The 15754-nt window shown below is 38.2% G+C and overlaps 1 protein-coding gene across 1 annotated transcript in view; it reads left to right on the forward strand.

The window, feature by feature from the left end:
• The first annotated feature begins 280 nt into the window (after positions 1-280).
• The window catches only part of stab1 (stabilin 1), a 66429-nt gene continuing 50955 nt past the window's right edge, over positions 281-15754 (forward strand). Inside the window, exons 1-9 of the mRNA XM_005749490.1 lie at positions 281-350; positions 4078-4205; positions 4606-4721; positions 8754-8839; positions 10363-10432; positions 11896-11991; positions 13387-13500; positions 14635-14822; positions 14929-15065. Of these exons, the coding sequence (XP_005749547.1) occupies positions 291-350; positions 4078-4205; positions 4606-4721; positions 8754-8839; positions 10363-10432; positions 11896-11991; positions 13387-13500; positions 14635-14822; positions 14929-15065 (995 nt within the window). The 5' untranslated portion in view covers positions 281-290. The remainder of the gene's footprint in view (positions 351-4077; positions 4206-4605; positions 4722-8753; positions 8840-10362; positions 10433-11895; positions 11992-13386; positions 13501-14634; positions 14823-14928; positions 15066-15754) is intronic.

The following is a 15754-nucleotide window of genomic DNA, read 5'->3' on the forward strand; positions in this document are numbered from 1 at the left end:
CTTTAAGCAGCAGGTTACTTCAGCTTTCCCAATCATTATCTGAGGAATACTTGGCTATTGTGTTCTAATCGTTTTGTTTTTCCTGCACAGAGGATGTTGCTATCTGTATTTTTTCCTGTAGTTAGTAGTTCAGGTTTTATTTGAAGTTCAGCGCTGACACGGGAGCGAGGAAACGAGTTTAGTTACAACTCTCTGGACATATTCTTATATTATTTTTAACTGATTTTTGTTTTGCTTACTGAGGAGGATTAGTAGGTTTGTTTTTGTATCTGGATGTGAGACTTTGAGCCATGCTGCTGCTGCTGCTGCTGCTGCCACTGCTCTGCTTGCTACCTTCAGTGAAACAACAGGTAACACACCTCCAACTACACCACCACGCTGAGGTCATGTACCACCTACTGTCTTTGAATCATGGATGCAAATGTCAAAAATGTAACTGTATGGTTAACACCTCCCTCCATTACCCCTTTTTAAGATGTTTTTTAAATTTATTTTAAAAACCTTTAATGAATCAGCACCACTGCACATATCTGAGCTTCTGACTCCATACACTCTCTCAAGGCCACTGAGGTCAGCTGAAAACCAGTGGAGATCGACTTTTTTTAGCTATTCGCCCCCAAACTGTGGGGTGATCTCCCTCCCCATGTTAGGATGGCCCCTCATTGCCTGTTTTAAAATCACATTTTAAAACTGATTTTTATTCCCTGGCTTTGAATTTAGAATGAGAGTGGTGTGTCCTTACCTTCTTGTTTATTTTTTTATTGATTTGTTGTGGCGTGTTTTGGCGCTTTGTACAGCACTCTTGTTTTTAAAGAGTGCTCTGTGAATAAAATTAGGTTGGATTGAATAAGTCTGAAGAAGCTTGAGCAAAATTTATGATGGAAACAATGAATAATTTTGAATCTGAAAATTGCAGAACACAGAAAAATGAACATTATGGATCACTGTAACATGCTTTTCTTTAAGTAGATGAGCTTAACAGTGAAATGTTTCCATGATGTAAATACTATGATTACATGCTTACTGCACTATTTGATCACAAATAAAACTCAATACAACTGTTTTGAAATTTAGTATCAGTTAGCATTCAATGCGTAATTGTTTTTTAATGACAATAAAGCAGTATATTAGTGTATTTCTATTACTTTATGCAGGCATGAGTAACTATACTTTCTCTAATTCAGTATCACCACTGATGAACTTAACCTGCGACTGTCAGAGGTGTTAAAGCTTTGTTGTTGTGATGTGAAGGTGAATTAAAAAAACAACCCAAACAGCTTAGCTGTAAACATAAACGACAAACATTAAACAGCTCAGTGTGACAAACTACGCATGGCACTGTGTATACAGTAAAGTCAGTCATTTGCTACTGCAAACCTGGAACTTCCACATCATAGACATCTCTGCATGATACAAATGAGTAAAGCTGCAAATGAGACCCAGAGTTTTTTTTAAAACAGAGTTGCATTAGCTTAACAGGGCTAAACAATTTCAGAAACTCAAAATATTTAACCTTGAAGTTACAAAGTGAGGCCATTTGTCAGGTTGTGCTCTCCTACAACTTTTCTCAGATTTTTATAAGCACATGTTTTCTTAATATCACAGCCTTTGATTTTGTGGTAATTTTCCTTTAATAATCTCTACTTTGTAATGTTTTTGCTGAAAGATCTGGAGCAGCGAGTCGGGTTGATTCTTTATTGCGTAAAAGTGATTGCAAACAATAATTAATCACAGTAAAAACAGTTTGGTATATCTGTCTGTACATAGAAACGGCTGTCCAACACAAACAAAGCTGTTAAAAAAGGTATTCCTGTGATATATTTAGGCCCTAAACCAGCTTACTAAGAAGTAATAGCGCTTTGGAAAGTTGGAAAGTTCATTATAATTAGATATTCCAAATATTAAAGGCATTGTATTTTCAAGTAGTTCATGAACTCAGACAAGATATCCTGAGTTTAAAGCTGCATGAGGCATAAATCTACAGACAAACAAACAAATAAAAACTGCAATTTGAACACGGAAAACTGCCCTCCAGCTCTCATCACTCTGTTTTAAGCCCTTAACAGCAGACAAGCATCTGCACCTGCTTCAGAAGCCAGGCTCTTTTCTGGCCTCATACAGGACTTAAACCCCATTCTGTTAAGTGTAGGCAGCTGCTTCATCCCTTGCAACGCCATTTTTTACTTCTGGTCTGGTCTGAAAAGCCTGTGATTGGTCAAAGTCTTCCATCACCAAACTAAATGTAAACAAAGAACAAAAAGCAGATACGAGGAAAACTGTGTTTTCTTACTACACACTGCAGAGTGTCTCTGCAGAAAGACCTGAGGAACATGCTGAAGGAGACGTATTTCTCTTGTTCTGGACATCTATGTTTTGTGCAAAATGTATCACTGCCACCGTGAAAAATACGTTTGATGTTAGTGGAACTTCATGCTTCTATTGCCACTGCTTCTTGCCACCACCACCACCAGACCACCTGAAAAGTGATAATGTAAATGATCACTGAATTCTATATAACTACCCCTATCTCATGTTGCCCAGCCAACATTATCAAATTTATTACTAAACCTCTAAAACCTCTAAACCTTTAAAATAAATATGTTGGGCAAGTGTAATTTAAACTGAGTCACTAGTTTTGCATTCATGCCAATAATGTTGCTGGATAAAACATCAGAGGGATTTTTACAGTTACTACAGTTCATTATGAGATTGTAAATAATACTGTGGCACTGTGTGCAGTTGTTGAAATATTTCATTTACACTTACACTTTTACATTTTTAAGATCCATTCCCAAACAGTCTCTCAGTTGTTTGTTTATAGAACGGATCCATTGAGCAATATCTGGCCGGTATTGAAGCAACAAAGGATGCATTGGTCTGACTTTTGGTTCCTCCTATGGGTTAAACACCCAAAAAAATGTCTCTGTGTTAAAGAGCCACATCCTGCAGACTCCATAACATTTAGTCCACTGTCTGTAAGTAAGAAAACTCTGCTGACGTTGCTGTATCATCACCAGGGCTGTTTTAATAACGTTCACAGTGCAGGCCATCAAACAGCAGACTGAATTTGTTGTGTGAAAATGATGAAGTGCTCCAGAACTTAACCAAACAGCAATTATGAGTTGGAGTCATACACAGTTTCAGTAATCGGAGGCAGAATGTACTTTCAAGTTTTTACTTCACTTAGATAAGTTAAAACATCCATTCACCACTACACGGTCTCCGCTTTTATCATGAATGTGCTGCAGAAGGTTGGTGATTCAATTCCTGGTTGCTACAGTCTACTAAGGCATCCAAAATACTGAGATGCTTGTGCGTTCATTGCGTTGTTGGTCCCTCTGTGTTAGCCCTGTGTCAGATTGGTGACGGTAGCTGGGTTAGGTTCCAGCCCCCCCGCGACCCTGACATGGATAAGCAGAGATGGATGTATCAGTATAGAGAATAATCCCAGCTGTAGAGTTTGAGAGCCTTTGTCTAAATAAGTTTAAAAAAACTGGCAACCTTCTGCAACTTTAAAACATCGTTTTCTAAAAGAACTGCTGTTAATGTGAAAACTCTTATATATGTATGTAAGGGTTTGAGGTTATTGTAATTTGCTGGTATTTATTCCTTATTCTTTTTCTTTGCAGTCGTCATCGTCAGTTATTTCAGTAAAAACAAGATTAAATGATACCAGCACTCTATAATTTAATCAAACACACATCAAGTCTTAAAATGCATTTAAAGAATGCAGTTTGGTTTGCACTTCTTTTTTTTGCTGCTTTTTGTGTAAAAACGGGTTCTGTAATTACTACTGTTGTATTATTACTACTGTAATGATACAACTACTCTTACCATCGATCTTACCAACAGCTGTGGCACACCTGTTATTATCTTTATGCTACCTGTAGTAGTGATTGTTAGTTATAAATATCAGTTGTGGGAATATCAGAAGATGTCTTATCACAAATTGTTGCTCATTAAAAACAGAGATGTATTAGAATGCAATCTGCAGGGGTCTGTCCATATTAACAGTGATGTTGTGAAATGTGGACAGAGAGTGGTATAAGACTGTAAACAGCTCCTCTCCTTCCTCAGACTCCTCCTCCTGGTCGATGTGATATCCTGCAAAGGTTGGAGGTACAAACAGACTGCACTTCCTGTGCTGCTGCCATCACTGCGAGCTGCCCCCGCGGCTTCAGCAGCATTGGCATCACCAACTGCAGGTACAGGTCAAGCTTCATACCCACAGTTAACATGAAGTGAAGACTGGAACAGCTTACCTATAGCAATGCCTTTATGTGTGTTATGTTGTACACCTGTATGTCTTTTGCATATTGTATATTGTTTCATGTGACCCTCCTCTAGGATCACTGTTGTAAATGAACATTTCTGCCAAAATCTGACATGTTTACATCATTTTTATGCCAGTGTACCTTAACATGCACCTTCCCTGTTAAATAAATAATGACAGCAACATAATTCCACCTTTATTAATCATGCAAAGCTTAGATTCAAGGATAACTCATGAATGCTAACTGTGAGATTTGCAGTAGTAATTAGTAGCGCTGGCAGCAGTGGTATGATTAAGGCAGTTTGTTTACCTCGAGTCTCGCTGTGCTGCAGTTATGTGGTGAACATCGGCAGCAGGGAGCTGCAGCTGGAGGGATGTCAGCACATCTGTGTGAAGAACGTCATGCAGCCAAAGTGCTGCCAACAGCACTGGGGACCGCTGTGTCTCTGTAAGACACACACACACACACACACACACACACACACACACACACACACACACACACACACACACACACACACACACACACACATAAAGTACATATGATGAACTATCATTTGTGCCATAATTTTGATCACATTTAAACCCAGACTTCCTGCTTTAGTCTGCAGCAGTGTTTAATGGATCGTACAACTTCTCCACAAAATGGATCAAATGAGCACCACCTACCTCAGTCAGAGACATTATCAGATGTGTAGGTGATCAAGATCTACAAATAATATAAAAACTAAAAGACCAGAAAGCAAAAAATTTGCTGCAAATAAGAAAGAAGATGTTTTGAGTTTGTACGGCTGCTGCCTTGGCGAGGTTTCCTTGTAAAATAGATTTGATCTTTGTGGGACTTCCTGATTCAATAAAAGTAATAATAATAACAATAAAGAGAGTAATGCAGAAAATTATTACTCTTATGAATTCATAACTTTGCACAAGTCTAAAAAGGAAACATCTAAACATTAAAGGTTATCCTGTGAACTGAACTCTGATACTGGTGAAGAACAGGTAGAAATAACTTTAATAACCAGCTTTAAATGATGCATTTAAACATAAATGATTTCAAAATACTGATTCATTTTCTAATCTGCGTTCTGGTTTATAGAGTCCAACAAAGACTGAGCAGCTGACTGATTGGTCGTTTGACTGATTGTTACTCTCCACCAATCACATAACGCTATGGTCCCAGTGTGTAATTTATCTGTTACAGGTAGAAAAAGATAAAGTCGTGAATGTGTTTTTCTGGAAAATTGAGTTGTATGTATGCTGTACTGTGTTTGTACGAGAAGAACTAAGTGATAACGTCTGTTGTTTAGAACAATGTTTAACGGTCATCAACATAAAGGCACTTTTAGCTAGTTTTGAGATCTTCTGAGCAAAGCTAGCGTTAGTCCAGCTAATTAATGTGGGTTTGCCGTTTACTGCCCATATTTTACTGTGAAGCTGTTACCAGTGCACCATTAATGACAACGTATGTATCGCATTTCATTGTCTAGTAAGTAAACGTCATATATATTTATACTTGACAAAAATCTTAATCATCATAGAAGACAATGCCACAGATTATTTCGATTGTTATATTTGGCTCCCAAAAAATCAGCATGACTCTGTTGACACTGTTTCGTATGCTTATATTTTGGTTTAAAGGATAAACTTATAGTTTTCCTCGTTATCTACCTCCTCATTAATTTAGACTGCTCTTAACACTCCATTCCCGGAAATCTTTATTTGATCGTTGGCTCTGTGTGATGTCAGGAAGAGCAGCTATAACTAATATAGTCAAGCCAGGTATGCACAGTGTTGCCAACTCCTCAGTATTGAAAAGTGATATTGGTTGTCCTAAAAGTCGCTAGAAGTCGCTAAATGACGTCATCTCCTAATTTGCATAATGTAATTGTAACCTACGTTGTTGAAGAGAGAAACAACATCGTGGAAGAGACATAAAGTGAGGAAAAAACGTCCTAAATGCATTTAGAGTTTATTTGGAACTACAAATTAAATTTCTTTTAGCAATTATTGGGTTTTTTTAATGTCACAATTCCAACCCTGCTCCTTTACCGGTGTTGTGCCAAAAAGTGATTGTCTGCCAAAAAGTGATTTCCAATGTTTCTGTGTATTTTTTATGTGTAATATCTTTACGTATGTTCGTAAATAGACTTCGGTGAATAGGGTTTACAAAGGGGTTATATAGAGAATTAAAACAATATCTGTTTTTCAAGTATCTTTACAACTCTCTGCTATTGTACTTACATTATAACCAATCCGGTCCTTTATCCCCACTTAAAATATTTTTACAGAACTATTGTAATATTTGCTGCCATGTCTGCTGTCCTCTTGGCCAACTTACTCTTACAAAAGACATTTTTAATGTTAATGAGATTTTTTAACTGCATAAATAAAGGTTATATAAAAGTCACTGCCAAAAACTGATTGCGGCTTCTACCTTGTTACACGAATGTTGTTTGTGGCTCAAGATGACTTTATGTCATCCATGAGGGATGCATTTGACATATGTTTCACATATTATAGCCCAACAAGTTACTTATAGCAGTTTAAATACGAGCAATCAGTTTTTGGCAAATACCGGAAATCAGTTTTTGGCAGACAATCACTTTTTGGCACAACACCGGCAAAAGTGACCGGCAAATGTGTCGTCATAAATAAGTCTCCAATAACACCAGAAAAAGTTGCCAGATTTCTCGCTAGTCGCTTTTTAGAAAAAAAAGTCGCTAAGAGGGTCTGAAAACTCGCTAAATATAGTTGGCAACACTGGGTATGCACAGTTCTGTTTGTGAGCACAGAAGCTCCACCCACCTGTCAGTAAAAACATCTGTTTACGAAGAATTAAGTTTAATGGAGGAGGAGCTAAAACAGCTTGTGAATTAAGACCAATAGCTGTGAGTCATGCAAATGTGCTCCTGAGCCTGTAGGTGCACTTTATGGAAGGACTAGGGCTGCACATGCACCCAATTTTGTTAACACCATGGACGGATAACTGATGTTATCCCACCATAACCTGAGAGTGCTCCAAAGAGCTTCTTGTAATGTCAGCCGTGTTTGGCTTTCACAGTCTTTAAGTGCCCCCTTGAATGTTCATTGGGTTTGAGGTCAGGCGACTGTGGGGTGAAGGCCACGGCTGTCAGCAGTCCTTGGATTTCTTTGTCCTGGGAAAGCTTTGAGGTGGTTTTGTGCTCATTATCCTGCTCCAGTAAAAAACAAAAAAACAAAACCCAACAACAAACAAACAACCCCCAGAAAGTTTCAACCAGAGAGTGGACTGTGTCTCTGAAGGAACATGTCTCTGTTGCTTCTCTTTGGGTCAGTTGATTTGCTGGAGGTCATCTGCATATGTACAAGTAATCACTGTGAGTTAAACACTCAGGCTTCAGATACCTTATGGTCATCTCATGAACATATCAGTCCCACCCACTCACCTGCTGTGTTTATAAGGAAAACCCAATCCTAAGAAGGATTTTTGTAAATGGGGAGGAGCTAAGACATCATGTTTTAGACAGAGAATGAATCCATTAATAAAAAGATAACATATGCTTTATTCACCCCAAGAGTTGGGAAATGATGCTGTCACAGCAGCCATATCATCATATCACTTACATAACTTAACTAACTTACATAAACACATCACCTGTTTGCTTGTTTATTGCAAATAATCAAAGTGCAGAAAGGTAAAAAACTTCAAAAAATACAAAAATAAATAGCCTAATAAATAAACATAAATTTGGACCTGGAAACAAGTGGATTTAGGATTACTCAGTGGAAGGGTAGAAGATGAAAATTCATACATTTATTATTTTTTATAGACATAATTAAAACATCCAGCAGAAATAAAAAAGGCATTTCTCTTCTGCTCTATTAACTATCAGGTTTTTCTAAGCCTACTTCAACTGGTGATCAGATGATCAACAGAGATGAAGCATTTCCATCACGTCACCTGCTTGCTTGTTTAAATGTGGTTATGTCCTGTTGGCATTCCTAATTGAATAATAAGTTTGATTGTAGTAACACTTGGTGTGTAAGTTCACACAAGTAAGTACAACTCATCCACTTCTTGCACCGCCTTAATTCCCTCTTTGCTGAGGATAACAGTGTGTCTTCTGACATTTCCCATCTTTCACAGAGCTACTTAGTAATACAGTTCTGCTGGAAACTTTTAAATATTCAGATACATGTTCAACTCATGAAAGCAGGACATTAGCTGGTGATGAATGGCTGTGTTATGTTTTTTTTTATCTCTGTGTAATTTGTGATTCAACACATTACTTTTCTCGCAGTCTGGCATGCCTGAAACCCACACTGCGCATAGTGCACAGCTTAGTCACAGATTACCTCTAAGATAGACATCATCAGGTTATCTTACACAGTTTACCAAATGTTTATATGAATTCAAACTGGATAAATGTTCAATGCACAAATTGAATAAACAGCTCTGATTTTTTCTAATCACACATTCTCACTTGTTGTGTGTCTGCAGCCTGCCCCAGCTGGTCTGGGAAGACCTGCAACAATAATGGGGTCTGTCAGGATGGAGACCTGGGCAATGGAACCTGCATCTGTAATGTTGGTATCCCTTCTCTCTTTTTTATGTATTTATAGAGATGCTATTCATTATTAACTTTTATGTGAAAACCTGTCCTGGTTTCTTCTTTCTTTTCTTTTCTTTCCTGGTTTCAAGGATGAAAAAAGTACTCATTATCTGTGTTTCCATCCCCAAAGTACCAAAAACTATTTCAGACCAAAGAACCATTGTCAGTGAGATAAACACTTGTTTCCACTGTAGTGAAACATCAGGCTACTGTTGTTTTTGCATGCATAACTTTATAAAAAATGTAGCAATCAAGTTACATCTGAGCATTGCATGTTGGCTGGTTCACATGCACTGTGACTGGGTGATTAATCCAGTTGGAATTTAAATTTAATTTCAGTTACAACTGATACTGATTACCTTGACTGACTGAAGTCAAGGTAATATGTATCACTGGAAGCCAAAATTGCATCGAATCACAGGAACAATTTTGCAGCAAAATAATTTCAGGACTACTTTCAAAGGGGGAGAGGAGAGTTCTGTGAATTCTGTGAATTTAAACGGTAAGGCAGGCAGGTAGACAATCCGAATTTAAATCAAAGTCACAGGGAGAATGCAGCTGAGCCGCAGGAAAGACATCACATAGAGAGGTTCCTGGAAAAGGAGACAAGACGAAGAGGGAGAGAGAGAAGAGGCTGCGCTAGAAGCATGGCATCATGCCAATGATTACTTTTTTGCATTCATTTTGGTATGAAGTTCTTGCTTTTTACTTTTTATGAATCTACTCCTCAGATTGTTTAAACTCGGAGAAGACAAGCATGTAGACTTCAGTTTTAAAACTCAACATCCTAGCAGAAGCAAGATGAAGAGCAGAAGAACAAATTCAAAAGACATGAAGAAAAATGAAAGTCTGAAATACATCAAAGCTGCAGTGTATTCGGCCGGTTAAGTCCAGAGAAATTTCATATCAGAGAAAGAGAGACAGAGAGATACATATGAAGAGAGGGAGAGAAAACAACATGTCTGGTTAATCAGAGAAGTGTTGCCTTCTGATTATTGTACAGTTGCTTTCTAATAAAGATCTTCGCACCTTTGTAAAGCATTTTCAGCTATAGAGCAGGCTGTGCTGTTTTGTTTGCACCATTTGTCGCAAACACCTGCAGCTCAGACGCACTGAAAGCTTAAAGTAAACTCGTTCTCTTAAATAGATTCCCACATGTAACTGTCTGTATAACTAATTTGAACCATCTTTGCAGTTGGTTATCATAGTGGAAATGCAAACAGTAACATGAAGGAACCTTTTAGCTCCATGACAATGGTTTCATCTTAATGTCCATTTACACTTCTGATTCAGAGACAGTGGCTTTGGATGGTTATTGTTTGGTCAGCAAAAGGAAATTTGACTGTGTTTAGGTTTATTCTTACAAATATCCCATTTTTTGTGTTACATTGAGGAAGAAATGCTGGGGAAGTCCAGAGATTTCAAGTAATTGGTTGTTCTTGTTTTTTCTTGGTAATATTTCGAAATAAAAAAAAAAAAAACCTTCTTCCTTCTCAGGATGGTTTCACTGGCTTTGCCTGTCAGGAGTGTAAGAATCCAAATGCTTATGGAGAAAAGTGTGATAAAGGTTGGTACCCTCTTTACTTTCTGAGGCACAGTTTGCCCCAAATCATATTTACATAATTTTCCCCTGTACTGTTGTACGTTTTATCTGCCTAGATCGTCTCAGTGTGACCTGTCTGGTATCATGGTAAATGGCCTGTATTTGTATAGCGCTTTACTTAGTCACTATGGACCCCAAAGCGCTTTACACTACATTCAGTCATCCACCCATTCACACACATTCACACACTGGTGATGGCAAGCTACATTGTAGCCACAGCTGCCTTGTCTTGCCCAAGGACACAACGACCGAGATTGTCCGAGCCGGGGCTCGACTGGCAACCAGCTTTCGATTACAAGAAGAACTCTTGAGCCACAATCAATGAGATTGTTGTTTTTTCTTCAATATAATGGAATTAAGTTGCACTCACCTTGTGTTGGTCAAAATGCATAAAAACATTTAGAAAAACTTATCAGCAACTTTTCATCTGCATCCACCAACTGTGGACTCTGTATACTTCATCACCCATTGGTTCATATCCTGTTCTAAAGCCTCAAGCTGAACATTTATATGTTTTGATGTAGATGTGAAAGAGAAGGGGTCACTCTGACACTAAAACAAAGGGATGCAGCATCCTCATGGCAGCAGCTTACCAGTCACAGTGTATGTCAAAAGTATCTCTTGCGTTTATCCTCCTTTATTACTTCAGTGAGGAGCATCCGTTAGAAAATGACAGCCATCTTGAGTTCAACAAGACTTGAAAGTAGGAGGTCCTTTCACATGCAAAGCGGCATGTGCTGCACTGACTGCTAGGCTAACTAAAATTAGCATTGCATCTGCTGTTGTCTGCATGCACTACACTTTTTGCAAATACTCATGTCTTTATGTGTACTTGTTACATCAAGTACGAGTAACAATTTTATAACTGGAAAAAGAAAAGGCCAAAAAAAACATACTGAAAAGAGAAAAGGAGATGGTTAACAAAGTCAAAGAAAAACACTTCTGCTGTCAGTAGAACTAACTACTCCCTAGTAGCTCAAAAACAACACTAATCTCAGTCAGCACTCAATGCTGGTCACAACACCTGCTTCAGAGGAAAGCGGTGTCATTGTCATGTTGTATCTAACAGGCCCTAGAGAGCATAAAATCATCATTTTTCTTCACCTGGAAGCTAACATTGTGCCTCAACCAAAAGAAACACATAGCTAACTGACATCGAAGCCCAGCTGAGGGGGACATACATTGTCATCCAATCATGCTGTCTCAAGCATGTTTCTTGTGCATAGAGACACAGCTGGTGGAAGGAATGTGCATCCAACATGAAAGTGCTCATAATGAGTTTTTAATTTTATTAGATAAACAGGTCAGCTCAGTGAAATGTTTCTTCACATTAAAAGGAAATAAAGCAGAAAGTCAAACCTTCAAAGACTACTATGAAGCTGTAAGAACATCTGAAATCTGCTTAAAAACTGCCTCTCTGTGTGCAGTGTGTGACTGTAAACATGGAGTGTGTAATAAAGGTCCTGAAGGTGATGGAGAGTGTTTGTGTCAGCCACCATACACTGGGAAGAACTGTGACCAAGGTAAGATCATACCACAAAGAAATATACTGTATTAAATTAGCAGAAACATCACTCATTATTAATGTATATTACTGGGTTTCATTAGATGATACAGTTCATTTATTTTAGTTTCATCATCTCCATAGAATTAGACAAGCTGCGGAGCATGCTGTAGCTGTCTGTTTATAGATAGATATTTATCCCACAAGGGTAATTTTTTGTTACAGCAGCACAATAAAGAGCAACAAAAGCACAGACAACAATACACAACACATAACACAGATAAAATAAGGCTATGTCCACACGTACCCAGGTATTTTTGAAAACGCAGATTTTTCTATGCATTTGCACCTTTCGTCCACACGTAAACAGCGTTTTTGGTCACTGAAAACGGATATTTTCAAAAACTCCGGCCAGGGTGGATATTTTCTAAAACTCAGTTTTTGCATTCACGTGTGGACGAGAAAAACGGAGAAAACGCAGCGTCAAAGATGTGCGCCTTTTTTGACGTCACAGTGTGCGCCACGTTATTGTTTCGGTGAAATGAATTTCTACAATACTGTTACTGTTAATTCTACTCTCTGCAGTATTTAAATGCTTACATATACACACACAGTTACTGTCCCTCCACACATATGACTCGTTTCTGCTTCTATGCCCCAGCTTTGTTTACTTTTTCCCACCGACTTCTGATTGGCCAACATTTCTACACGGTTAGGAATATATCGCCACCTGTTGCTTTGGCATGTTCATAGCAGCGTTTTCCTTCATTTCTGCCTTTATGGGTGGACGGGATTATTTTTTAAAACGAAAACGGAAAATCTCCGTTTTCAAAAATACCCGTGTACGTGTGGACGTAGCCTAAAAGTGCCACTGATGCCTGGTAAGGGCTTTATGAAATGGTGTAGGAATTTATATCTAAACAAAATTGATAAAAAAGAAAGCAAACTAAACATTAAAGTGGTATTTGTTAAAAACAGTAAAAGCAAGACTGGCATCGTGTAAGAGAGAAGTGTAAATTGCATTAATAAATAATTTGTACCGTATAAATCTAAGAAAAAAAAGTTTCATTAGCAGATTGAAAATAACTTCTGTAACTGAAAAAGATCTGCCTCAACCCAGACTGGTATTTAATATTTACTGCTAAGAGATAAAACAAAGAGATTGTTGCTGTGTTGTGAGCTCAAAGTAATAAACTGCATTAACTAACCCAACTTTATTTTGATCAAAGAATAAGAAAGATTTTAGAAACACAATAACGGATATATTTTCTGCAATTAAAAATACAAGTAGACTGAAAAGGTCTTCTCAAATGTGGTTTGATACTCAGGTAATGATGTTTCCCTGCACTACCTGTTTGTTTTGTGTTAAACTGCTGCCTGCAGTGAGCTGCTGCCGTGTTTGTGTTGTTGACAGAGAATCGGAGGTGCAACAATTGCAGCCCGTATTCATACTGTAAAGGAGAGGGAGACGCCGCCGTATGTGAATGTTTGCCTGGATACAGGAAGACGCCACAGAACAAATGCGCAAGTAAAAAATTATAATAATTTATTTTGTGAAAATTTTGAGTTTATGCTGCTGTTGTTACCAGAAGTGAGCGTGTGTATGGCCAAGTGAACATGTTAACTGTTTAAAGCCTTAACCATGAAATTATTGCCAGAAAATTCTCATTTCAACTGGAGTCTTCAATAAACCTTCTGGCAAATTAAAAGAAAAGAAAAAAATATTAATTTGCATACAAGAGTTTTAATTGGTATATTGTCTTTGCTACGTCCAACCTTTTTATACAAAAAGAGAAAAAAACACACTGGGCTTTGCAAACTGGTGATGTCACACAGCCTATTTTAATCTTACATTGCAATGTACATATACAGTACATTGCTGATAACATGAGTTGTTCAATTAAACTAAAATAAAAATGGACTAAAAATCTCTCCTGTTCCCCTCAAAATCAGCAAATTATTAAATACAATAACTTCAGTGTTTTAAATGGAGCTGTTAAAATTTTCATGGCCCTGTTCCTAGTTGTAGACAATGAGGAGCATTTGAGGATTTTACAAATCCTCAAAGTAGGGCTTGAAGATGAGCCATGTATCAGCATGTAGGTACAAAAAAGTTAGAATTTCATGTGTTTTAATTTGTTTTGACCGACCACCCATCTCACATGATAGGATCTTGTAAACTTAACCCAAAATGGACTTTCTGCTGTTTTAACCAAAAATCAGATCAAACATCTGGGGTGCCAGTGCTCGTTTCTGCTACTGCCGCAGTCTTACTGTTGAAACTATGATATTTCACATGACATTGATATTCAAAGTCATTTACAGAAATTAAAACTTCTGAAAATTGAAGTGTGTGCGACTTTAAGTGTGTGCAAAATTGACTGTCAACACGTGGCTATCGCCCATGTTTAAGATGTTAATAGGACTCAAAAATGCTAAAAGAATAGACTTAAGACTTAAAAAGCACAAAATGTTGACTCACACATTCACTCTTACGAAATGTAATTTCTCATGGAATAATTACATATACTGAAGGTATTGCACAAAAGCCCCAGCTCATTCTGAGGGGTCAGGTGGGGGGAGTGCACTGATTGTTTAAATGGAGTGACCCAGATAACATTATGAATTTAATCTGAAGGTTATTTATTCGTTTTCTGCTCAGGTGTTTGTTCACAGAGGGATTGTGACGTTAATGCCCAGTGCTCCTCTCGGGGGTTAAAGGTCAGCTGCGCATGTAAGCCCGGCTACCTGGGCGATGGCAAAATCTGTATACCTCAGAACCCTTGCTTAGATAACAACGGGGGCTGTCCCTTGAACTCCACAGTTTGTGTCTTCAAAGGAGCCAACAAGGTGAGGAGACCTGCCAAGAGTCAGGAAAAAGCTGTTTGCAACAAAATCCTGACATTTTGTTTAACTCCTCTCTCTCTCTCCATCTCTTTCTCTCTCTGGCTCTCAGTCCAGTTGTGCATGTATGTCCGGCATGTCGCCTATAGGTGGCAGCCCTGAGTCTGGCTGTCAGCTTGTCTCCGCCTGTTCGGTGGACACCTGTGACCCCACAGCTCGCTGTCAGACTGAACTGAATGGCGAACCCAGGTCAGACACACAAACCTTTCTCTACCATTATCTACAACTGGGAGGAGGACCAAAAATGTAGAGCCCAGTCTAAAATGTGACCACAACCAGAAGAATCGGCTCCTTTTGACTTTGTTGTGACTAAAACCAGAACACCAACCAGAAAAAGATCCATTTCACTCCATGATGAAAGTAGAATAACAAAGTTATCCCAACGCATAAGTCCTGTAACACAATTTTAGGCAGAAAAAAAATAACACAGTCTAAATATTTATGTAATACATCTGGGAGATTTGTAGATCGTGCCAGATGTAATGACACCACAGTCGATACAAGCTGGTCTGTTACTGTCAGGATCCTAAAGTGGTGTGGCAGAATTTTGGATTTCGGTCCCCAACCTTTTTTTGCACCACAGACCGGTTTAATGTCAGACAATATTTTCACGGACCAGGCTTTAGGGTGTCAAGGATAAATATAACAAAAGAAAATCATACGACCAAGACAAAAACTTTGCTATTTGGTAAATATAATAATAAACGGAAATTCACTATGTATTTGTGTAACTTAATTAGCAGTGTCCTCCTGAAATGTGCCAATAACATTGAGAGTAACATCCTCCTCTCTGCCCTTTAATGCTCTCTGGTCGCTATGGTAAGCGTAAATATTTCTATCAAAATAAGACACACAACTACAACACGTCGTGGTCTTAG

The sequence above is a fragment of the Pundamilia nyererei genome, unplaced genomic scaffold (assembly GCF_000239375.1).
Source record: "Pundamilia nyererei isolate P.nyererei 1_Seehausen unplaced genomic scaffold, PunNye1.0 scaffold00246, whole genome shotgun sequence".
Taxonomy (NCBI): Eukaryota; Metazoa; Chordata; class Actinopteri; order Cichliformes; family Cichlidae; genus Pundamilia; species Pundamilia nyererei.